At 41.2% G+C, this 26,285-nt stretch overlaps 2 protein-coding genes across 2 annotated transcripts in view; one reads left to right on the top strand and one right to left on the bottom strand.

The window, feature by feature from the left end:
• The window catches only part of PPIC (peptidylprolyl isomerase C), a 57,351-nt gene extending 56,415 nt beyond the window's left edge, over nucleotides 1-936 (bottom strand). Inside the window, exons 1-2 of the mRNA XM_025210473.1 lie at nucleotides 913-936; nucleotides 15-278 (exon numbers count right to left, since the gene is read on the bottom strand). Coding sequence (XP_025066258.1) covers nucleotides 15-278; nucleotides 913-936 — 288 coding nt within the window. The remainder of the gene's footprint in view (nucleotides 1-14; nucleotides 279-912) is intronic.
• Nucleotides 937-9,639: 8,703 nt separating this feature from the next.
• Nucleotides 9,640-26,285, top strand: part of PRDM6 (PR/SET domain 6) — a 100,280-nt gene continuing 83,634 nt past the window's right edge. Inside the window, exons 1-2 of the mRNA XM_025210472.1 lie at nucleotides 9,640-9,685; nucleotides 10,734-11,041. Of these exons, the coding sequence (XP_025066257.1) occupies nucleotides 9,640-9,685; nucleotides 10,734-11,041 (354 nt within the window). The remainder of the gene's footprint in view (nucleotides 9,686-10,733; nucleotides 11,042-26,285) is intronic.

Genomic DNA, 26,285 nt, shown 5'->3' with positions numbered 1-26,285 from the left:
AGCTGGACTATTACCTGTACGGGCAGCAGCGCATGGAGATCATCCCCCTGAACCAGCACACCAGCGACCCCAACAGCCGTACGTACCCCCGCGCCGCGCGGGCTCCCTGCTCCGCCCCGAGCCGAGCCGAGCCGGGGCTGCCCGGGCCGCTCCGAAACGCCCGGGGCCAAACGCCCCTTGGAGGTGGGTGCTGAGGACAAAGCCCCCCGGCCGCGGCGATCCAGCTGGTTGGAGCAGGGGGCCGGGCTAGAGGTGCCTGCGATGTCTCTACGGCGGAGCTGGGCAGCCCCCAAAAGTTTCCCGTGTTCAGGAGAGCTCCCGGCCCGGGCAGCCCCGAGCTGCGTCCCTGCTTGCAAAGCGGGGCCGCACGTGCCAAGCGTGGCCCCCGGGGTGGCGGGCTCTTGGATGGGGATTTAGTTGGGGGAAGGCGGGCTGGGGGACAATTGACTACAGTGCCTTAAGTGATTTTAGGCGAGGCAAGGATTGCTGCGGGTGATCTCTTTGCTGCGCGGTTGGGATGGTGTCGGAGCAGCTGCCCAAGGCCAGGCAGTCTTGCCCAGGGGGGCAGGGTTGCAGCCGCCTCTGGAAGCGGGATCCAAGTGCAAAGTTTCTGCAAGTCAAGATCGACTGCAGCTCCCCGCCTTCAGTCATTGAGCAGCTCAGGAGGCTCCGCGTAAAAGCGTCCAGGCTGGTTTTTAGCTCCTCCAGATGCCTTTTTCTCAGGCTCCCCTTGAGCGCACGGTAAAAGAGTCCCGACAGTTTTTATCCTCCAGTCTCCCCCAGATTCCCGTGGCTGCTTCGCAAGCATTTTTTGATCAGGTTTCCCTTCAAACTTCCGTTGAGGTAGGCTGTTAAAAACGCAGCGCACACCCCTGGGGATGGGGACATGGGGGCTCTAACTCCATTTCCAACCTGGTCTTCGTTTGCTAGAGTCATTTAGCGACACCTTCTCATGAATCAAACGCCTCGCCTTGATGCTGGAATAAGCCTTCATTGTGTCACATCTTAAAGAGCAAGAGGAAAGTTAGTGCAAGTTTCTCCCCCTTCCTTCTAGTGACCAGATTGTGTTGCAGATGCCCAGTTTAGTTTAGTGCTAAATTTAGGGTTTCGTTTTGCGCTTTGCAGTTTTCCTCTGTCGCCAAAAGAGTTGGGGGTGGTTTCTGCTGGTGGAGCGCAGAAGACCTCAGCCATAAATTACATGCCCTCCCTGGAGTCTGAAATGCACTTTTAATCGCCACCCAAACTCTTCAGGCGATACATGGTTTCCTTCTCAGAGCAGCTCTGTAAATCTGCAAGATAAAGGTTTTGAAGAGAGAAAGATTAAACAAAAAAAAATAGCGATAGAGAGGGGGCATTTGGGAATAATAGTGAAGTCTGGAGAGTTTTTTTTCTCCCCCCACCCCATTATAGCATTAAAAGTGGATTTGATAACGATTTGCGTCTCGCAGGGGGCTTGTGAAATGCACCGTGCTGAGAGTGAGCAGCTCTCACCGGGTGAAAGCCGAAGGGCAAAGCTTTGCTTGCGAGAACCACGGTGATTTTTCCAAGGCAACTTTGCCTGACTTGAATGATGATTAATATCGCTGTTTCTTCACAACTTCTCATCTCAGTTCGGCTCTTCTGAGACGCAGGAAGGCGAGCGCTCTGCTTTCAGAGCTGTGTTACAAAAAAAGAGAAAAAGTGGAGGGAGCAGACAGACGGGCATGACAGTAAAGCGCCCCGACTCCCGCACGGTGCAGAGCGCGAAGCGGGGCAGCCCTGGCACTGCTGGCACACGCACCTTGGCGCGTGCAAGCCGCGGGCGAGCGCTAGGAGATCTGCCTTGCAACTCGGTCCGCTGCTTCCTTGCTTTCCGAGCTTTACTGAAGCTGGCTGGAGGAGAGAAGGGAGAGCTGGGTCGCTCGTGAGTGATTGCTTTGCATCGGGGGTGTTGGCTTCAGGACATAGCCCCGAAGAACCCCTTGTCTGTCATGATTTGGATCCGAGTAACCAGTCATTTGCCTCCAAATCAACCCGCTGCAACGCCTAGACGAGCGCTTTAAAAAAACCCCAGCCTTGGGAGTTGTGTGGCAAGAGGACAGTGGGCCCGATCCCCGGCCGGGCAGGGAGGGAGGGAGCCCGCAGGATCGGCCCGTCTCCTGGGCAGAGGTTTGAGGAGCCTGCGCTTTGCTGGAGTGACCCTGATCTTTCTCTGATGGTTTAATTTTCTTTGCGCTTCCTTTTCTAAACGCTGCGAAAGCGCAAGTCCCTCGGAGCCATTTCTCCAGACTCCTTTCTCTTACAACAGAAGGATACCTGAATAATAATAAGCATATTATTATTATTAAGGGGGAGGGAATTCAGGTATCCTTCTTTTGTAAGAGAAAGTGTCTTTTGCTTGCTGACACTGTTGGTTTTAACGCCCTTAGCAGCACACGTCCTCTTTACAGCGCAGCTCAAAGGGAGACTTGGTAAACTCCCCCTTTGATTTTTATAGTCAGAAACCCATCCTCTGTTTAATCCCATCATGGCACAGATCGGCACAAGAGCCACCGTGATTAAACCCATATTAACATGCACCCCTGGCTCGATCGCTGTGGGGGGGGGGAAGTGCAGGGAGATGCAGTCACAAATTTGTGTGTCCCCGTATTCCGTCAGTGACGCCAGGAAAATGTCACGTTTTCATTTACTTCCTTTGCTTCGTAGCAAAATCGGAGAGCGCTGTAGGACGAGGAGGACAATAGGCATTTAGCCCTATTGACCCGCAGAGTTAATTCGTGTTTTTCATCGTGCCGGATTTGCCCTATGAGAGCAACAACAACAAAAAGCAGTCGCCGCCCTCTTAACGCCCCCCGCGGGTTTCTGCGTCTTCTCCTGCGAGATCGGGCGGGTCAATACTCCGTATCCGCGCGGTCATTTATATGGACTGTTAGGATGGCAAGATGGAGATGAAAAAGCTAGTCCGCGGACACACGCGTCGATTTTCAAATATCAATTAAAAAAAGGTCGGATTATTTTTCTTAAAGAATCCCCCCGCGGGTTTGGGAGTCAGTCCCTCGTTTCCAAGCGGGGCGTCGGCGTTTAGAAAAGCCCAATACAGGAGTTAATTAAGGGCCCAGCCCCGAAGTCTTTACTCCAATGGGGGCAACCGGGATTGTGCTCAAATCAATGGGTGTGCTGTCACAGGGATCAGGGACACCCCCCACCCCGGGTCTCCTTTTTAGCTCTGTCTTTAACAGGAGCAAATTGTGTAAAGGCTGTTGGGGGGAGGGGGGATGCAGCACTTGGAGGCCAAGTTTCAGAAAAGTTGCCCTGCCCCACGTCCACCCCGCCTCTCTCCGTTAAGAAAGAGGCTGCTATAATGTGAAGGACCCCTGTCACGACCAGCATGCGTGACACTGCTGTGTCCCAGAAGCCACCAGCCCGCCGGCCCAGTTTGCAGGAGGCGGCCTGTGTAGACAGAGCAAGCCCCGCGGGCAGCGCGGCAGCGTCCGGCTCCCCGCGCCCCCGCCCGCGTCTCGCTCCCGGCTCCCAAACCTCCTTGAACCTCGCGGACCGCCGTATATTAGATTGAGGTTACAGAAGGTGGTGACTGTTTATTTAAGGTGATAAAATGGTCCATCAGCAGTAATCTCCATCGATACGTGCCACCAGGAGATGAAGGATGAGGGGACAAGCCACAATTAATTGCCCTATAGTTTTGTAGGAGAGAGGGGAGCCGGTGCGGGCTGAGCTTCGATCTCCTCTTCCCGGCGCCTATTCATCATCGCCGCATTGTATATGGGGGTCTCTCCGGGGCAGGGGGTGGCAAGGTTTATCTACACACAATATTCTCCTAACCTTCTGATACCTGACACCGAAATTTAATTCATTCACGCGCTCAATCGAAGGCAGGGAAAAATCAAAGCGCCCCCTCCCCCTTCTCCCGGTCCTCAGAGAGGCGGGGGGTTATTATTATTTTTTCCCCCTTTCCCTCCGAGGAGCCGCGGAAAAGAGGGAAGCCTCGGTCCCGCCAAGCCCCGGCCCGCGCCCCCGCCCCGGTGCGATCCCGCCGCCCTTCTGCCCCGGGCCTGGCAAGGGAGCAGCCTTCCCGCGCGGGTTTAAATAGCCCCGGAGAGCCAGGAGCCCCGCACGGGATCTCCGGGCCCCGGCAGCAGCGGCCGGTGGGCGGGACGAGAAACGCCCGTGCCTGCAAAGAGCCGCCGCCACCATTGCAGCACCCGTCGCAGGCTTCACCTGCCCCCCGGGCTGCCCCCCGGCCCTCCCGGGCACGCGAGCCCCTCGGGCGGGAGCAGCCCCGGGCTGCCTGGCCTCGCCTTCAAGCGTGCGAGAGAGGGAAGTGAAGTTATAAATAGACGGGGCAGTGCGTAGGAGAGGCAGGAGGAGGGACGGGAGTGATACTAGAGAGCTCCTCTTCCACAGAGCACTGCCTGCCTTCAACTTCTGCAGAGGCCAAGCCTGAATTAATCTTCCCAGAGGCAGAGCTAGAGGAGGGCGGCAAGGAAGCGGGGAACAGAGAGACCTCCCTGTGCTTTGCTGCGGCCACCACTCTCACCTGCCGCTTCTTTCAGGGATAAGCTTTTCATGTGAATCCCAAGGGAACATGGGAGTCCGACCCTCGCTGGCAGGGGGCCCGACTCAATGATCCATTGAGGTCCCTTCCGAGCCTGGCATCTATGAATCTATGAACAATAGTGTGAGCCCAAATGTCACAGCCTTTGGGGGAAGCCCTGGGATCCCTCCTACCTCCAAAGGGACAATTCCCACCTGGTGGAAATGCTATCCAGGTTGTAGACCTATTGGTCTAGAGTGGTGGTTCTCAACCTTGTTTTCCGTGGACCACTTGAAAATTGCTGGGGGTCTTGGCGGACCACTTACACTTTTTTTTTTGTTCTTCAAATCAAAGCACACAACTCATATTTTAATATCAGTAGTCTTGCCTTTCTAATGGGATGGATTTGCCTATTTTTTTGAGCAAAGTTCTGGGAAGTCAGGTATAATGTTTGTCAGCTTTAGCCGTAGGTCACTGTTCTGTGGCCCACCTGAAAGGAGCTCATCCACAGGCCACAGTTTGAGAACCTCTGGTCTAGAGGAATCAGGACTTGCGGTAGAGGTGATATATTTTATTAGATCAACAAAATTTTTGCAAGCATCTGGGCGCAAACACCTTCCATCAAGCATCGGAGAAAAGATTGTAAAAGTTCTCCTGGGTAGAAATGAAAGGTCATATTTCATGGGAGATTTGAAGGTGGTAAAATCTCCTGTTTGGTAATCACACCTTTAACCTATTATGGAGAATGATTCTTTTCTCCACAACCATTTAGCCCTTTTATTTCCCCACCTAATGGCAGAACTATAGCTGATAGGAATTTGTATTGAAGCAGGAAGGCCAAACCAATTTAATAATAACAATAAAACAATCTACCTCTATCTGTGAAGCACACTTTACCTGTCTTGATGCTATCTTATTTATTATTCTGTATGTCTCTTGTTATGGACTTGCATAAATATGGAGGGAACATTCAGTTTAACTTTCTGTTGTACAAAAGTTAAAGGCAGGCTATAGAATAAGGAATTGGTAGCAATTAATAAGTTGTCAGAAAGAGAATGAACCACCTTGGTAGTGGGAAATTGGTAGTTAGGAAAAAATCATCTGCTTTTTCAAAAGGGAAGGAAATAATTTTCTTCCCTTACTGATCCCAAATATCCCAAAGCAGTTTACAGATTGTGATTGATTGGTCACTGCAATGCCACTGTGGTATAAGGAAGTATTATTAGTGCCAATTTACCAAGGAGAAAACTGAGGCACGGGGAACCTAAGCCAGAGTAAGGTCATGTAGAAAATCTCTATTGACAGAAAGCCTGAAATAAGGTCTCCTGACTCCCAGTTTGGAATATTAACCACCAGAACCAATTTTCTACCTCAATGTTTATATCCGTCTATACAGAAGTAGTCAGTATCCATGATTTCTAAGTAGGCAATAACATTCGAACTGATGGGCAATTATACTAGATACCTCCATAATTACAATGAAAATGATAGCATGCACCAAAGGCCAATTTTCTTCAGTACCAGTGAAAAATAGTTATCCAGCATAACTTTGAAACCTGCTCTTTCTGAGATTTATTGTTACAGCTGGCTAGTTGGTTTACACCATTATGTTGATTTCTACTTGCACCATCAAAAACTTTCCTAATCCACTCTGCTTTCCTTCTAAATATTTAATATTGCTATCATCGCAGTGTTTTGAAGTCATGGATGGATTTGGGGGACAGCGTTTGAGTCTGAATATTTGTATTGTAAACAGCTTGTATGCTGAGTTTTATTGCTGGCATTAGGTGTGTTCATTTTTTGAAAAACAGTAAATGACATATTGCTCCTCCTAAAAAGAACCATGGCAAACATTTCCTTTAGGAAATAATTTAAATCATTTAATTTTCCCCTTATTCTGTCCTTCCCTTAATTCTCCCATCAATAGTGTGTGGGAATAAAGAACAAGAAACACTGATTTCCTTACAGAAAATCTGCCCTGGGATCCAGTATGCCGAAGGACCTTAGCCCTTAAGGCACCAGCAGGAGAAACCCAGTGTTGTCTGCAGTCATCCATGCTTCTGTCATTTTCATCAGTTCTCTGATTTTTTGCCACTACCTGTGTTAGGTGTCTCTTCCCGATTTAGGGCTTGATTTGATCCAAAGTTCACTGAAGTCAGTGAAACTGCTCCTGTTGGCTTCAGTGGCCTCAAGATAAGACCTGCTGTCAGTAATGTAGCTTCTTTGGATCCTCACAGTCTCTGGTTACTGAAGCCAAACTGGGAGAGGAGATAATGGAATGCTATTTACAGCCCTATGAAGCTGCTTTACTGAAAACCTCAAGCCTGCCCTACCATTTAACAGAATGACCATAAAGGTTCCTTTACATGCACTTTGCATCTAGGTTTTCTGGAGTCCAGAGGACACAATTTATGTTGGAGATTCCAGTAGTCCTGCAGTTGGACCCTCAGGTTTCAGGATATATATAGGTCACTGGCAGAGAATGCAAAAACAACTTTCCTATGGTGGATTTATTTAAAAAATCTGTATGCTATGTAACATCTTGCATTGAAGTATCAAACAAGTTACTTTGGAAGGCAGGATGCTGGACTAGGTGAACTATTTGTTTTTGATCAGTTCTAAAATAAAAGCTCCTTATCCTTTTTTCCTCTCCACTAAGATTAAAGATATTTTTTCTCTCCTCCACTGAGGTGAAGGATTGTGACTGTCTTTAAATTGGATGGAGTAAGTGAGCAGGAGGAGCTAAAAATATGGTGCTTCAAAGTCTCCAAAGCGTCATTAGAAAAAAATGAGAAGCACAAAAAGAAAAGGGCAAGCACATTAGCACCGTCTCCAAGGTAAAATATAACGTCAAGGCTTCCACTTCTTACAAGAAACCAGGAAACTTGCTTGGATTATTTTTTAATTGCAAAACATAAATTATATATTTTTAAACACATGCATAAGAATGTTAACAATTTTTGTATACCTTAGTATTAGTAGCAAGCTTGTAGTTTAGTGCCAACATCCTGACCCTATTACCAGCAGACTCTCTACCCAACCAAATGTCAGATTTTTAGTTTTCACGGGGATAGAGGGGAAGAAGTGCATCGGGGAGACGGGATCTGGCAAGTGCCAAACATGACTTGTTACTTATTCTTTGGGGTAGTGAGTAATAAAGAATCAACAACACCTTTTGCCAGCTTCAGAGTTTAAGTAACAAACATGTGGACTCTGTCTATATACTCTCGTTCAAACTTCCAGTCTCCCATCCTTGATGAGAAGGACCTGGAAAATTGTTTTAGACCCACTCAGTACTTGATTGTATACACAGTATTTGATTGTACAGATATCCCTGTTCGGGGGCTGGGGGGGGTTCTTAAAGTTGTGTGCATGTCTGTGAAAAATGATGTGTATCTGGTGGTAGGCTGCAGGGAGTTGACACCGGAGTTGCCTGAATGGAGTCAAGAAGATGCCTCGGCTTCATTTAGTTGAAGCTGCTCTGTAGACATGGTGTCTCCAGGAGGGCCATTAATAATAAGAAGACAGAGAGGAGATTTTAAGCATCTAAAAGATCATCAAACAGGGTACAAATTATTCCTAATTCAAGGATCTGCTCTGGATGCTGACTTCTTGGTTAGATGTCTTTTCCTTCAGTCCTGGAAATTTGCTATAAACTATTTTCTTTGCAGATTCCAGGATGAGAAATCAGCTGCTTTTAAGAGCGCTTAAATGACAGCTGTTTTTTATTTGCCATTTTGGGCCCTCTCCAATGTAACGTGTGCATGCCAAACTCTAGTTGTGTTCAGTGGGAGTTGAGGGTATGAAGGCATAGAGGATTCAGGCCATAGTATTTTTTGCTTTGCCCCTTAGGGTGCTGGGGGAAAAGGTAGAATGTTGTGATATTTTCCTCTACATTTCTCATGAACCTTGAAAACAACCCCCTTCTCCCCTGCCACATGCACACTTACCTGCTATATTTTATCCTCAGTTGTGTTTTTGTATTTAGGAACTACTACAGAGAGTATGTGTTATGTCATTATCTCTTCTCAAGACTAGTCTGTCTTTACTTCGTCTTTGAGGTCCAGCAAATCCCATCCCAAGACCAGGTCTACACCATAGTTATGCTGACATAGCTATGTCTGTTAGGAGTATGCAAGTGTCACACCCCTCAACAACATGCTTAAACTGACAAAATTTGCCAAATTGGTACAATTTATATGGGCAAATGAGTCCTCAGGGGACACACTGTGTCTCTGGGGAAGTGGTCTAACTATCCTGGCAAGAGCTCTTTTGCCTGGTTTAAGCTGTGTCTCCACTAGAGGGCTTTGCCTGCATAGCTATACTGATACAGCTGTATCAGCAGACCCTTTGTCGGGTAAACTATCCCTCTGACGGCATTAGGAATTGCATGAGGTAGAAAAAAGAGTTTTGTCTGTAGTTCCACATCCTTTATAAACTTCTGTCACTGTAGTACACAATACAGGCATTTTCCTAGATAGAACCATTTACCTGAAGCTATGGGTGGTGGACAGTTGAAAACTGGCTCAGGACACACTAGTAGGTAATCTGGAAATTTGCTTTAGGATACAGAGAAGGACTTTGACATCCTAGGAGTTATATTTTCTAAGGCATTTCAGATAACTCTTGATTCACACTTCACAGAATACTTGCAAGTTTTGTAGCTTAATGCTTTTGAGTGAGAGGTTCTACATGTGGGGGTCATTTGAGCCCAGTTTTCTCTCCTTCCCAGGGCAGGGGGTCTGACTAGAAGATCTACAGGGTCCCTTCTGACCCTACATCTATGAATTTATGAATCTATGTGAACAGCAGGTGATAGTGCTTAAACAGTATGTATAAGAGTTTGTGAATGCACAACGAGAAGCCATATTTTGAAAATGTGATGCTTAATATCCAGGAAAAACAGAGGAGGATTTTGTCTGGAGGACTTTGACATCATAAATGGCACGGTGTGCCTTAATTCACCTTGCATTGGAAAAGAGAAGGACTGTGTCAGTCCTGCTGGGATTTATACCTGTGGTTCAAGGCAATCCAGCTATTCAAAATCTGTGGCTTCACTCACTAAGCCCCAGTCTCTCTGGTGAATGTTTTGCTCTATTTTTCTAAGAATGGATAGGGATAATGTAAAATTATTAGGAGAAGATCCATACATCTGTATGTGAAGACTACACTATTATTATTGCTTTTTGTTTGTATTTCTGGATTGGATTCATATAAAACGTTTAATTGTGCTATAAAATGTAAAATAGGCTGAGGACAGTGCCCTATTTCAATAGATTTATTATTATATTAACTCAGTGTATCTCAAGAGAATGGATTTCCTGAGCATGAAACATTTTCCTGGAAGTGGAGCATTCGTGGCATGTGTAGAACTGTGTGATGGAAATAGTTTTCCAAAATTTTCCTTGCTCATAAAAGAAAAAACTTAGATCTTCCCAGAAGAGAGAATCATGATGCATTAATTAGAGTAAAGGAAATTTAATATTTTTGCACTCTTGTCTTTTTTAGGAGCTAGTCAAAGAACTAAGCATGCTGTTAGTCTCACTCTCATGAAGTTTAACATGTATTACAGTCAAATTAAAAGGTTTTTTAAGGTTTTCTTGTAGTCGTAAGGCAAGGTTAGATTTAATTATAAGAATCCAAATTAATACATTTTAATATATCATAAATACAGTTTACCTTTCTAAAGTGTGTTTTAGAACAAATATATTCATGAAAATGTTAATGTAGAAACCAGAGTTAATATTTTGTACGAAATAAGGATCAAATTGAATTCTATTCCAGTAAATTCTGAACTGTGGTATGTTGGATGAGGGAGACTTAAAAAATTATAAGTGAAATTTAAAAAGCCTCATTGAAGCATATTACAAACTTCTTCATCACAAGAAGGAGGTAGCTTAAACAGCTTTTTATTAAAAAAAATGAATCTTAAAATCTCTGTACAAATAAATGAGGCTTGGCAGGTCTATGCATATACTGGACTTGTACAGTGTCTACAGAGTTTCTGCTGAGCTACTGAGATTCCTTTTTAAGGGCTTGGTGAGGTTAGGAAAAAGGGGTAAGCAACATGCAAATGGATATGGTGTTTATGTCTGCTTGAATATCTTTCAGTGAGGCAAATGTAGAGAAAGTCATGTTTTGTCTGTAATGGTGGTAGCCTGATTACCCCAGGTTAATCTTTTTTCTCCCCCTTGCCTCACAGGTTGTGACATGTGTGCTGATAACCGCAATGGTGAGTGCCCCATGCATGGGCCCCTTCACTCTCTGCGTCGTTTAGTGGGCACTAGTAGTGCTGCTGCAGCAGCACCTCCACCCGAGATCCCTGAGTGGCTCAGAGACCTGCCTCGGGAAGTGTGTCTGTGTACCAGCACTGTGCCTGGCCTGGCCTATGGCATCTGTGCTGCCCAGAGGATCCAACAGGGCACCTGGATTGGACCTTTCCAGGGAATCCTCCTCCTACCAGAGAAGGTTCAAGCAGGAGCCATCAGGAATACACAGCATCTCTGGGAAGTAAGTCATTTTCCTTCCATTCCTTAGAGAATGTAAGTTTTACAGTAATCAATCTCAAATATATATTGGATGCAGAGTTTGGTTCTATTGTATAGAATCATAGAACTCGTTTGATCCAAAAGTCCCTACCATGGAATTAAATATGTAGCCAGAAATATGTACCAGGAAGGCTTTTCCACACATTCTCCAAGTGAGGGGGCTACTGGCAACTTAGTAAGAGCCACAGAGATGCATTTAATTTGCATAAAAAAGAAACAGATTTCTGTAGACTCTCTCATCTTTAACATAGAGATCTTGTCTGAGAGGAATATGCACCCCAATATACAATGGTTTTTTTTCATTGTGATTGGAGCAGCTCTGGCTACTATTCTGTATGTATCTCATCATCCCAGTCTGAGTGGGACATACACAGATTCAGATGGTACAGTACATGCTAGACCCATCTCTGTGGTCGACTGCTAGTCAAACAATGAGGGTAAAGATGAAGGTGATCACCTTCTGCTTTGTAGAACTCTGGGCCACTTTTTGATGAGACACTGGGTGCATCTACACATTCTACACATTCATCTGGGTGCATCTACACATTCATCAATGCACCTTTGCTCCTGAGTTTGCACCTTTGCTCTCATTGAGTTTAGTACCTCTAATATGAGGTACTAGATAAAGATGCAGGAGCTGCACTAATACTCAGTAGCAAAGGTGAATTTTTTTTTTAAGAAATGCAATGTGCAGTAGACTAATTCTGCGCATTAGCACAGTTTTGCCGTGATGCACTAAGGCACATTAAGGCATCTTGTGTAGATGTGCCCACTGAGTTTTGGCCATCTCTTCAGTAGCAGGATGTTCAGCATTCTAGTTCAAAACTGACAAACAGAAAATTAAAATATAATTCTTTCTATGAGTCATCTTCTTAAAGAGAGGTGTACAATACTATTTGTTGGAAGGCAATAATAATCAGTACAAAGTCATTCAGGATTTGAAACTTGGGTTGTATTTTGATGGACATTGGCTTTAGCTTCCAGTCTAGTCAAGACATACAAAATCTATATTGTGCTCCTTTACCTTTAGCCATATAGGGGCAACTATAGTCACTGCTCTGCTACAAACCATAGGTTGCCACAATAATTTTAGAAGTTACTTTCAGAAATTTAAATGAAAAAAAAATGTCTGCAAGTTGAAAACTAGGATCTATATTGCAGTATGCAGGAAGCTATAATTTTACAACAGATGATAAATAATTATCTCCAGCAATATTTCATTAGTTAAGAAAACAGAAAATGTTTATTTTAGTGTTTAATAGTTAACAGATCATATGTGCCATCCTGCCACACCTATCATGTCTTAGTACTTCTTAAATTGTTTGTTAGAAAAGAAGGAATAGCATCCTGACCTCTCTGTCCTTTTATCATTCATTTCTCCTCTGTTGTGTTTTGCACTATGTCAGCCCTAATTCTGGAAGTTCTTTATGGGCAGAAATAAAAAAGAGCAGCATCTTAGGCTGTGCGTAGACAAAATGAGAGGTGTGTGTGCACGACACCTTAAAACAGGCTAAATGCTTTTGCACCTCTTTAATGGTGTTGGTGTTTGCACACCTTGATGGCATATTGCGCATTAATTCCAGCTGCTGCAGGAAGTTCAGTGGCGTAATGTGCCTTAAATGACTTGGGGCACAACAAACTAAAACTCCTTCTCCTTCAAGGAGTTTTTTAGTTTGCTGCCCCTACAGGCGCAGATTGAAGCATTGGGCTCTGTGCAGCTCCGCGGCTCTGCAGGAAGCCCTGCAGGCAGCCTGGCAGCAGCCCAGGAAAGCAGGCTTCACCCAAGAAAACAAGGGGAGCCTGATCTTTTTTTCCACCCCCCTGGAGCCTGCCTGCCTGAGCTGTGTGGGGACATAGTGCTTCGCTCCGTGGCTGTGGTGCCCCCTGGGACCACCCGAGCCGAGTGCCTGCAGGTGGGTGCCGCATGGGGGGTGCCACTGCCATGGAGGGAAGCACCAGCCCCCCAGCAGGCCAGGGACTGCTTCACTGGCTGGCAGCTTGCCCTCCCCTCCCCGCCAGAGAGGCAGGTAAGTCAGTGGGGTATGCGCACGACATGGGGGTTTAATCAGCCCTAAATTAAAGCAGTGTTTTTTACAACCAACTGCTTCAATTTAGGGCCCCTGTTTCGTCTACACATGCCCTTAAGAGTCTCAGTGGGATTGTGCCCCTAGTGTAGAAGAGAAGGAATTTGTCGTCTTGGTGGCTCTAACCCAGGGGCGGGCAATTATTTTGGGCAGAGGGCCGCTTACTGAGTTTTGGTAAGCCATCGAGGGCCGCATGACAGGCAGCCCAGGGCAGATAAATATAAATTTTCTAAAGTTTTTAGGGGCCCCGCGGGCCAGATAGAATGGCCTGGCGGGCCACACCAAGCCACCGGGCCACATTTTGCCTACCCATGCTCTAACCCCACACCTTAGCAACCACATTTTCATTATCATGTTAAACTTAGAAAAGTGTGTGCTACTTAGGAACTTGGTCTAAAGCCCACAGAAGAGAAGAGGGTCTTTTGTTAGCATTGTTGGGTCCTGCATCCGTCCCAAGTGTATTGCTATCATATGGATTTTTATTATGCATTATGGAGTCAAACCAGTAAGTATGTAGTAAGTAACATTCATTCACAGAAGACCTGGGTGGATAACATAAAGAGTAGACAAAAGAAGAATACTTAGTGCGGAAGCTCCTTGAAGAAGGTGCTGTTAGGGACCTACCCTGAAAAAGGTGTCCATGTTGGTAAAGTGCCGAATATGATTTGGTCCTTGATGTATTACATCGGTTCTAGGCATTACCCCTTATATCAAGGGCCTTTTCTTACACAAAACTGCTATTGAAGATAGTGAGATTTTCACATAGGCTAAGTACAGACAGTCAAAAAGCTTGAGGCTGAATCAAATCAATCTTCACAAGTTAGTCTAAGCTGTGTAGATTGAACTGATAAGCAAGTGAACACTTTTGATTCTGGAAATGTATCCGCATGCCTGCAGTGGCCCAGGCCAGAAGTGGGGGAGTGCTAACATATGCCTCCTTGATTGGCTGAAGCAGACAGCTTGGGCCAAGGCTAGCCTGCTAACCCTGCGAGTGAAGGTTTGTGGGGGAGGTGCAAAGCATCCTGGGATACTGGGGAACTGTGAGTTAACTTGAATCTGGAGGGGATCTGGGGCAGAAGTGTAATACACAAATTTAACCTAAATCAGTTAAGTCCATCCAGGTTTATCTTAAACTGGTTTTGGCCATTTTGAAAGTGGTTTATGTGCACAGAACTTCTGTTCTGTTATAGATTTGAACAGGTTTCCTACCACTTATACTGGTTTGTGGGTAATTTGTGTCCCTAGCTCTGTTGTGTTACAGATTTGATTACTTATGCTGGTTTATGTGTAATTTCTGTCCCATCCGTAAAGACTGTATGATCAGTTCTAACACTTGCCCTAATGCAGTGGGGGAAATCATGGCCCTGTTGAAGTCTATCAGAATTTTGTCATTGCTTTCGGTAGGGTCAGAATTTCACGTATTTTGTATAATACATATATAATATATTGGGCCTTATCCTATTTCTGCTTAAGTCAATTGACATTTTTCTATTGACTTAATGGGAGAAGTTTGAGGCACTGTGTTATAATTCATATATAAACCATGTACTCTAATGATGTAGTAGTACTTATTTCTGACATAGAGTTTTGTGGTTTAGTTTATCTTAAGTTGAATAATATGAAATTAAAAAAAATAATGGTCCAGATCCTCAGCTTGTTTAAATCATTAAAGTTCAGTTGAAGTCAATGAAGAAAAATGATTTTATATCAGGCCTGTATATGTTTATATAATTCATTTTGTCCAGTACTTTAATTTCTTAGTTAGATGTTAGTTACTTTTATGCAAGTTATAAATGTTAAAAATATTTTAGAAAGTGAACATTTTAGCTTGACTTTAAATTTACTTGAACATAGTTTGTTTTGAAAAGTCAGTTTTTTGTCCTTTGATAGACAATGGTGGGGAGGGAAGGGTGGGGGGAGAACAGAGAACTATCAAAAATACTGATTGAAAGAACTCAAGAATGTAGTACTCTTGAGTACTTAAAAATAGTGAGTTAAAACCACAAAGCAATGGTGGAAGTGAAAAGAATAGAGAGTGGAGAAAATATGTTAATGAAAAAATACTCACAGTATTTATGTATATACCCAATACAGGGGACTCAGGGATGCTTTCTGAGCATTGTGCTGTTTTTTTCTTGTATCCTTTGTGCACAGAAAAATGTTATGTATGTGCATGAATTTTGGGTATGATATTTTTTAAAAGAAAAAATAGGCGTAATCAGGGAGAGGGGAGGTTTATGAACTCCAACTCTTCATCAGTACAAAAAAAATGCCAAGGATCATAAAGCCTCCACAAATTTGGACATTTTTTATTTATTTTGATCCTCAAATTAGTAAATCATAATCTAACTACTGGTATTTATAAGCAACACATATGGGAAAGGCAGGTTATAAGGAAGGGCTTTTGGGTTTACAATGTTATTTCTGAGAATAAATTAAAATGTATTTGAATATTCTGGATTCTGTCAGTGTAACTAACAAATATTTTGACTAATTCAAATAATAAAAAGTAAAGGAATGGATTATTGTTGTCCCTTTATAAATTTCAAATGTAGTTAATTCCCTTCCACTTATCTTTTTATGTCAGTTACAAATATAAAAATGTCTACAGATTAGTAATTTGGCATTAAAGTCCTGATGGATCGTATAGTGGTGACTTATCTTTTTTTGGTACCATAAATAGATTTCTAATATTTTTCTCTCAGCATTGCAAAGTTAAGTTGATGGATTTGTGTTTCATTATAGAGCTCTTTGTTTGCAGTGTGTGCTAAAACATTGAAAGACTATTGAAAGACAATTAAGCACAGATACTGATTTGGTGCCTTTTTATTTCTTTTGTTGTGGCAAACATCAAATCATTGCATTTGATGTACAGTTCAACACCATGGAAATAGTCTTTGGTCTGTCTGCATGAGTGCTCACTCACACCATGCACTCAGTGTTTGCTTTTTATATAATCCATATAGCATAATGTATGGCAATTCAGAGCAGATTAAATACCATTCCATTACCTCACAACATGCCTTGACACCTATGGGTGTTCATAGAGTTTTTTAGCAAGGAGCCAAGGTAATTTTTTATAGCCTACAGAAAGATCAGCCCTTCAGATAGCCAAGAATATTAGTCATTTTAGTTGTAGTTCTCTTTTTAAAAATGTTGTCCCACTTCTGTCCAATCAAAAGTTTGCTTATATTTTATAAAAATACAATAAACCCTGATATGTTTAAAAGAAAAACAGTACTGGGTGTATTAAGTAAACATTCTCTTTGGTAATACAGGCATTTATTTCAACAGAGTTTGATAACATTTCTGATCATTTTTTTTCATTTTGAAGTAATGGGAACAATCTTTTTTCCAATGTTATTGCAAAGAAAACAGAGACTTTCTCAGCAATTAGGTTTTATTGATGAGAATGAGATAATTTTCCCCTAATGTGTTTTCTAATAAAGCAGTGAATAGGCACACTTGATTCCAACATATATGAAAACATTATCTCAATTATTAATGTGTCCTTATTCCCTAGAGATAAATTAATCTAGTTGCACATGGTTTCTCTTTTCTGTTTAACATCAACATTTAATATGAGTAGACTTAAGGAATGCTTACAGTGTACACTTAAAATTCTACTGGAATAGAATACAGAAGTTTAAAAAGCAAATAAGTTTTAATAATTGAACCTTTTCAGGCTCCACGGTTTTAACTATAAATTCTGGAAACAACTACATGGCAAAAGGTTTCCTTCTCTGAAATGTAATAGAAGAACAATTCTGAGTTAGGTGAAGCAAAACTTTATTACGATTCCAGTGATAGATGTATCAAAGAATTTAATCTCATAGTTTCCCTTTCCTTTTTCCACTAGTAAATAAGTTGCCCTCTTCAGTGTTTTATGCCAGAAATCAAATAATAATTATTGTTGAAATGTTCCAGCATGAGTCAAATGTGTTGTTATGCTTTGTTTTGGTTTGATTTTGTCATAACTTTAGATTTAATTTAAAGTTGTGTTTTTATGTGTAGAAATTACTTTTTATTATCTGTTACTTTTGTTGTAAGAGGCAAATAAAATACACACATAAAATGAGATATATTGATAATTGCAGCATGCTAACAAAAGGATTCTGGGTACTCCCTTCAGATGAACAGAGTTCAGTGGCACTGGTATAAAGCTCTGAGATCCTTTCAGCATGGTACTGTGCATCTGGGCTCCTATTGAAGTTAATGAGGATTTTGCCTTTGATTTCAGTGGGAGCAAGATCAGGCACTATTTTGAGACACATTAGCCAGAGCCCTTACACTGGGCACACCCTGTGTATATTTATCACTGTTATTTTGTAGATAGAAACTTTACCTTTTATATTTAAGAGCACATACCAGTTATATGAAAGATTTGCCTTCAGATTCTTTAAGCTGTAGTTCTTGTCTAGGTTTGCCTGATACAGCAAAGCACCAGGGGATAGAATTATGTCCATGCCATAGTTCTATTAAAGTGAAAATTATGTTTCTCAGCAATCCATCATCTAGTATTCTAGACTGCATGTCAGCTCTGTTTCAAATATGTCATGTTCATGAAATTCAAATAATTTTGGCCTTAGTAATGTTACTATTATGTCTTAAATTATGCAGAACAGCTGGTGCCATTTTTTGTTTTGACTTATCTGATGATCAGATGTCTTTTTTGGGTAAAGTCTACGTTTATTATATATAAAAAGAGAATCATAATTTTAGATTTCACTGATAGTAAAATCATTTACTTTTATGGGAAATATCACTAGCATTATGGTCAGCAACTCATCCAGCTGGCAGTTTAGTAGAATCACATTCAGGGTCGTAGTGTCTTTAATTTATGCACCTTAGGAGAAAATTGCAGTAAGCTGCTATAAAACAGCTTGTTCTGAACAGTTTTTTTCTGGATCATTTACTATCACATTTTTTCTAATTTCCTTTAGTAAGTTATACATTTCTTATTGAGGAATCTAAATCCAATATTCTATCCAAAGTTACTTTGATTCCAAATACAAAGGCTTTGACTTTAATACAGTTACCTTTAATCAGTCAATTGAACTAACACCTGGATATTTCTTGTTAAGAATATCTCATCCAGTTAATAAGGACTGTTTTTATCTTTGTTTGCAATACCTATTATATCTTTAAGCATACAAATAAACTTGAAAATACATGTAAGAAAAATAATTTAACTCGAGAAGGGGCCTGATCCTTTTATTATAAAAGTGAATGGGTGGTGTGAGGTACACTTCTGAAAGAGGAGGATTTTTCCCTTATAATCTCAATACTGTTGCCAAAACTAAAAGTATGCATACTCCACATGCATGGACATACACTGAAAATCTACGTCCTCTGCATACACACAAAAATATAACTTTTGGAAATCTGTAGGCCTCCTAATACCTACTGATATTTTCATGACATCCAATCTCATTTTGGTGATGTTGTACAATGCCAAAAAATGTCAACCTGAAATAAAAATAAATATCAGGCCCTTATTTGGGCCAGGGTAATCTCATGTGAATTAAAAGAGACACTATTACAATAGCTCACAATTCTGGATGTATTTGATCATGTCCTTTATTCTTTGAGCTTGTTAGTAAAAGCCATTTTCATTGTTGGGGAAAAGCTAGTTTGTAAGGCTTTAAATTACGCTTAATTTATGGTAGCATTAACTGTGAATTATTTCTATTGACTTTTGATTAAATGAGAATGAATAAAGGTTGCACTTTAATGAGTTGTATGGATATCCAAAATATATTGCATACCTGATGCCAATAATATATTGGTGATAGATACCATAAAAAAACTCCATTGTGCCAAAATGCTGTACACATTTTTCACTATGGAGATGTTCAGTATTTCACAACATTTCCTCAATCACTCCTTTATACTTTTTTACTCTTAGATTTCATGACTTTGGGTACATATCGACTTTAAAATACAGACTCTTAAATAACTACTTAACATAAAAGCTAGAAAATCCAGTCTAGTATATACTTTCCTTCTAAGCATTTGCCACCTTTTTCAGATAAGTTACAGAATTCCATTATCCAAATTGTTACACATGTGTGACAGAGGTTGACCTTTAGTCATGTCAATCCTTTTTGTGTAGGCCTCAGGCTCCAGCCTAATGGCTCAAAGCCTGATTTACTCACTGTAATAAGGGCAGGAGGTCGAGCAATTGTCAGCCTGCCTGCTCGTACTCTTCTCAGAGCCTGGTTGAAGGCTGTTAACACAAAGCTTTTCAAAGTGAATTTACAACCACCACCACTGACAGAGGCCAATCAGTACACCATAAATGTCAGGTTAGTGAGATTGAGCAGTAAGTAAAGTACTGACAGCACACTATTGGCTGAAATCAATTGCTTAAGGTTTAACTGAGAATAGCGATCTATGTATAACTACATCTGTGGAACCAACTTAAGTATGTAGAGCAAATTCCTGGGTAGATTACACAGAATTACCTGTTTGTAATAATCCATGGCACTGCGCCCTGCTTTTGTGGTATTTCAGTATAAACATTGCTTGGTTTTCGATGATTCACATTCAGAAAGTTTGCATAAAAGAAAAAGGAAATAAAAGAATATACTGTGTCTTCTGGGCCAAGACAACTATGGACACTTTTAAGAAGATTGGTTTAGCAATGCTTCAGTATTTTCAGTTTTAAGTGATTCACTCGAATTTGAAAACTTTCATCAGCAATTTCAGCAAAGGGGTATGTACAAAGTAAATGTCGCTTTTTACTATGCCTTTTGTTCAGTAATGTGAAATTGCCGCAGAAGTCACTAATGAGTGATTATGTCCTGATGGTCTGAATATCCATGAGATGTAGTTACCCACAAGACTGAATGTTTTTATCATTTTCTGTAATGACAGCTTGGACAACAATTCATTTTACTTTGAAGGCATCAGCATTAAAATGTAGGAATCCATTAAAATGCTGTATGCCAGGATTTATAAATTAGGCAATTTCCTTGATTATTGCAATCATTTACAAAATTGATTGTCCCAGTGTGGTATAGGCAGATTTCAGCAATGATCATTGACAACAGGCATGTCCTCTAATATCTATAGTCATTGTTCACTAAAAGAGGACACCAATCTACCATGAGGTTATTCTCCATCTCAAGGTCAATTATGCATTGAAATAGGTCCACCAACATAAAAGATCACACATCTTTAAAGGGACCCAAATAAGATGGCAAGCTATTTATAGGCTACAATGATAGCAGGAAAGCTTTGTTTTTTTCTTTCATGCATAATTTGTTTGTGGATGATGTAGACATTCATTTGAATCTGTAGTGCATATTCTCTTTGTGATCCATTATTGAAAGGTAAATAATTTTGGCAAATTGCTGCTGTAAATATTTATTTGATTGAAGATATAAAAGTCAATAATGTGTTTTATTTGTTGCATCTTAAAGTTCTAATTAACCAATAGATATACTGTATAGTAACTTGATTTGGGTCAATTATTTCAATTATTTCTAGAAGACATAATAAAGACATTATGTCACAGTGTGAATACACCCTAGAAGTAAGTTTTCCTATACTAGAACAAATACAATAAATCCATTAAGCACTTAGCTACTAACCGCAAAACCACAACATTTCTTATATGTGAAAAATAGAAATATACATAATAAAAATGTCTGTATGCTGTAACCTTAAAATTCAGGACGTTCTATCAAATTATTTTTGCAAAATGCAAATTAAGTTTAGTCAAGCCTAGCTGGCAACAAACTATTTTGTCAGCCTTCATGCAGCTTGAGGACACATTAAGTTAAAGCCTGTATTTCTTAGTCCTCGTTCAAGCAAAAGTCCTATTGATATATGCTGGCATTTTTCCTAAGTAAAGTAAGTCTTTCTAAATGAAGTGATACTGCACAAGAATGCTGTAATCATGGTTCTTAAATCAGAATTTTTCCAAGATAAGCTGTCCTTTCTTTGAGAAGTACTGTACAACCTGCAGGTTGTATAGTAAGGAACCTTCAGGTATAATTTGATTAAGAAATTAAGATAATATCACCTTAAATGTACTATAATTGCAGCTATGTTGTTTTGTGACATGTTGTTTATATTTTAGTTTGAGTAGGATTCTGTGACTTCATAATAGTATGTAGTGTTCAGTTAGATAGACATCTACATCACAGAAATATATTTTCCACTTTTAGTGTCTAGTAAAATCACTTCAATGCATTCATTTTGTATGCAGGACATGGCAGATTTGTTAACAGACCTGACAAAATGTTCACATACTACTCCATATTTTTCATGACACTCAGCTAGTGTTGAGCTATATACTGGTTGGAGTATAAGAATACATAGTGCCCAAAAGGTGCTTATCAACAGGTTTGGTATCAGTTATGGAACTGGAAAGCAGACCTAATTGTTTTTATCACAAGTGAAGTGTGATGGAAATAGAAAAAGTCCAAAGGTGCCATTCTTTATCCTGTTTACTTATTATAAAGCAATGACATTGGAAATAAAATTACGCTTATTTTACAAATTAAAATATTTTCTCTTTTTCACTATAATCTCTAAAAAAGACAAACTAAAAATAGTTATTGAAATTATTTTTTATGTAAAATAAACACGTATATTTAAGGTTAAATCTATTTAGCTGGACTAATGTCACAGTTAAATAACAATCAATCAACCATTTTGATTTGTCTGCGTGTGTGTGTGTGTGTATAATATTCAGGGATGCACTTTCATAGCTGCGATAGTGAAGCTTTACTGTAGGAAGACAGATTATAAATACCTTAAAAGTTGTGGATATAGCTGGGTTTTTTTTGTGAACACTGTATTTTAGGAAAGATGTTTTATTTGTCCATATTTTAGCCTGGAGCTAACTCCCTCCACATTGTGATGAAATCTTTAACAAATGTAGTGACAGGATGATACATAAGATCTTAATTTTTTTTTCAAAGCGCTTAGTATTTTCAGTTAATTCAATTTGAATTATATCACCTCCATACGAATGAGTCATATACTTATTATTGTCAGCTTTGCATTCTAAAGCATGGTGGATGAGAGCTAATGTTTTAAACATGGTTTTAATTGCGTTGAACAGTTTTCATAATAGCAATACGGTTTTTTTATAACTTGACCACACCTTGTGTTCATCTTCTGCAAACCAGATTCAGAATTAACAGATGACATTGAAACAACCTCACAAAACATTTGCCAAGGGATCTAATGGTATCAGATGGTAAAGTGGTTAAAGTAAGGAAAAATTAAAGTTGTCCAAAAAAAAAAAAAAAGAAAGGAAAAGAAAATCCTTTTAACACCACCCCTTCTCCCCCCAAGCAACCAATTTCAGGATTTAGTTTCATTCCAAATTAAGATTTTTATTTTTTTCCTTCAGAACAGAAATTGTTTAAAAAGCAGAATATTTCATGTCAGATGTCAAAGTGAAATACTTTGACCTCATTTTCATTAGGGCATAAGTCATTCAGGGTAGGGAAGATAAAGTATTTAGGGGTGTCTGGACAGGATAACCTGTGACAGACTACAGGGAAACTCCAAACAAAAAAGAAAAATACTATCCAAAGTGAAAGAACTTGAAAAAAATACCCAATTTTCTTCTGAGTTGGTCTAAATCATTTTCATTAAAATGTTCAATTACGTTCCGTATGATTTTTTAGATTTTTGGGGTTCAGATGAAATCACATTTTTTCAGAAAAATGTGATTTAAAGAAAAGTTTTGGCTAGAGCTAATTAAAATGCATATGATGTAAAAATTTCATGGAAACGTTTTTAAAATGCTATTAGTTAATGGTACAGTAAACTTTCTGGGCACCTGTAATAGGATACAATATTAAGTAAGACCCCTTCTGTGCCTGCCAACAGTGTCCTAATCCCCACTTCTTTCCAACTAGCAACCTATTCCTTACTGCCCTCATTAGATCCCAATCTTGAAAAATACTGAATAATATACATAAATTCTTCAGTACCTTACAGGAAGGGACCCTTAGACTAGGGACAGAAATTATACATAAAGCGGTATAAATGATCACTCAGAAACCAATTCAAATCTGTAATACAAAAAATGTTCAGTGTGTACATAAAGCGCTTCTAAAATGGCCAAAGCTGGTTTAAGATAAACCTGGATAGATGTAGTATCAGACTTAACTGATTTAGGTTAAATTGGTTTTTTGAACTTCTGCCCCAAATTCCCTCCAGATTCAAATCAACTCACGGTCCCCCAACATCCCAGGATGTCTTGCACCTCCCCTCAAAGCCCTCATTGCACACTGGACATGCTTGGCCCAAGCTGTCTGCTTCAGCTGAGCAGGGAGGCGTGCTTTAGCTTCAGCCCTGGGCCACTGCAGGCATGTGGCTGCACTTCCGAAATTAAAAGTGAATGTGTGTTCATTTGCTTATTGGTTCAATCTATGCAGCTTAGACTAACCTGCGAAGATTGAATTGATTCAGCCCCAGGCTTTTTGAGTACTTAGCCTTAATGATGAATTTTGATCTAATTTCTTTGTTGGAATTACTACACTGCAGCCATATTCAAGAAAGGAGATTGCAGGTCCTTTACTGAAGGGGACACATGCACTGTGGTAAGGGGATTAGAAATATTGCTAAGAACATGCACAGTAAGAGGAAATGATTTAAGAATTTGGCAAACTTTTAAATCTTTTGGTTTATTTAGCAGCCACTACTTGGACCACTTCAACATAGATTTGCAGTATCCTGAGGAGCTGGGCTAGGTTTGCTGCTTATTTCCTGAATGAGTGCCAGGGTTTATTTACCCCTTCCATTTGGTGTGGCTGTCTTTTGGTTGTGCCATTGGTTCTCCTTTTGCTACAAGAAACCCTCTTAATTGCCAGATGTAACTATCCCATTCTTTCTTCTTTCCCAGTTTTAAGATGACCTGAAAATTGCCATCTGGGTTCTCTCAAAATCATAGAAAATTAGGGTTACAAAGCACCTCAGGAGGTCACCTAATCCAAGCTGCTGCTCAAAGCAGGACTGTCCCCCAACTGTATTATGCCAGCCAAAGTTTTGTCTAGCTGGATCTTAAAAACCTCCATGGATGGAGATTCCACCATCTTTCGGGGTAACCTGTTTTAGTGCTTCACATCCCTCCTACTGAGAAAGTTCTTTCTAATATCTTACCTAAACTTCCCTTGCTGCAGCTTGGGACCATTGCTCCTTGTTCTATTATCTACCACCATACACAACATAGAGAACAGTCTAGCTCCATCTTCTTTGGATCCACCCTTCAGGTAATTGAAGGCTGCGGTCTTCACTTTTCCAGACTAAATAAGACCAGTTTCCTCAGCCTCGCCTCACAAGTGATGTTCCCCAGCCCCCTAGCCATTTTCATTGTCCTCTGCTGGACTCTCTTCAATTTGTCCACATCCTTTCTTTAGTTGGGGGCCCAAAACTGGACACAATACTCCAGATATGGCCTCACCAGTGTTGAATAGAGAAGAATAATCACTTCTCTCAATCTGCTGGCAGCACTCCTACTAATGCAGCCCAGGATGCCGTTAGCCTTCTTTGCAACCCGGGCACACTGTTGGCTTATACTCAGCTTATTGTCCACTGTAACCCCCAGGTCCTTTCCTCACCATGGTGGGAGGGTGCCATATGGCAGGTGGGGCCCATACCCACTCACAAACCCCACACCCCTCCCCATGCCTACCCAGAAACCCCATTCCTCCCCTCCCCCCCTTGCAGGCAGGAGCTCCACTCCCCACTCACCAGCTGTCCAGTTGCATGCCACTATACTCCTTACCTCCACATGGGGCTCCTAGCTGGAGTGCTAGGAACCCCATGGAGGTGGAGGCACAGAGCCCACCCAGGTTAAATTATGTAAAATTATGCAGTTATGTACAGTCATACATTTTATGTGCAAAATTGTGTGGGTCCATAATTGCGTAATTCCCCGGGATGTACTTATAGAGTCTTTATGGACTTCTTCATCCTGGGCTGAGCTTGTAGTTCTTCCCCAGGGTTATTTTTATCTAATTGTTCTTATAAACGCATATATTTATCCCTGAGTTTTTATTTTACCCACATTAAGTGCCCTGTGTCCGAGTAGCTGTCTTTATCATCAGGAATAACGTATCCATCCCAATTTTGAAGTGACAAGAAAGTTTGCTGAGAGCAGTATGAGGCCTTAACTGCAGAATTTCTGTAGCGTGTCCAGGTCCATGAAAATTGACACTTTTTGCATTACACTGGACTTTCAAATTAACTATCTTCAGAAATCAAGATTTTAAACTCTTTACTGTACCCATCAAGGAGCCCGATGGACCAAAGAGTCATCATCCCATGACTGTTCCACATCTTGATAATCATTCATGAATAGGATCACCCCAAAGAAGTTAGAGACTACTAAGCTGTTTAGCTATTCTTAACTCTGTTAAAATGCTTTGTGTGATCCTTGAGGTGAGGTGTATCAATACACGTACAAGGAGGATACACACTATTGGAAGTAATTTTTACATGGAAGAGGATATATTTTTTGTAAAACTTCCCAGTAATATTGCTGTTTGTGGCAGCCATTGATAGCTCTAATTTTATAAATTTCCACCTGTACTAGAAGCAAGGTGGATCCATACTACTCATTTACCATGTCATGCTGTGCTGTGCTGAAACAGATTTTAAGATCAAAGGATCATAGGATTATAGGAAAGTAAAGCTGGAAGGAACCTCACAAGGTCATCTAAGCCAGCCCCCTGCTCAAGGCAGGATTAACTAAACCATCCCAGCCAAGTGTCTGTCTAACCAGCTTTTGAAAGTTCCCATGGATGAAGATTCCACAACTTCTTTAGGTGTTCTGATGCTTAACCAACCCTCATAGTCATAGATTCATAGATTCATAGATGTTAGGGTCGGAAGGGACCTCAGTAGATCATCGAGTCTGACCCCCTGCATAGGCAGCAAAGAGTGCTGGGTTCAGACGACCCCAGCCAGATGCCTATCTAACCTCCTCTTGAAGACCCCCAGGGTAGGGGAGAGCACCACCTCCCTTGGGAGCCCGTTCCAGACCTTGGCCACTCTAACTGTGAAGAAGTTCTTCCTAATGTCCAGTCTAAATCTGCTCTCTCCTAGCTTGTATTCCAACTGCGGTCTGACCAGCGCCCGATAGAAGGG

This window comes from Alligator sinensis, unplaced genomic scaffold (assembly GCF_000455745.1).
Source record: "Alligator sinensis unplaced genomic scaffold, ASM45574v1 scaffold1451_1, whole genome shotgun sequence".
NCBI lineage: Eukaryota > Metazoa > Chordata > Crocodylia > Alligatoridae > Alligator > Alligator sinensis.
This window is presented reverse-complemented; position numbering and strand designations above follow the sequence as displayed.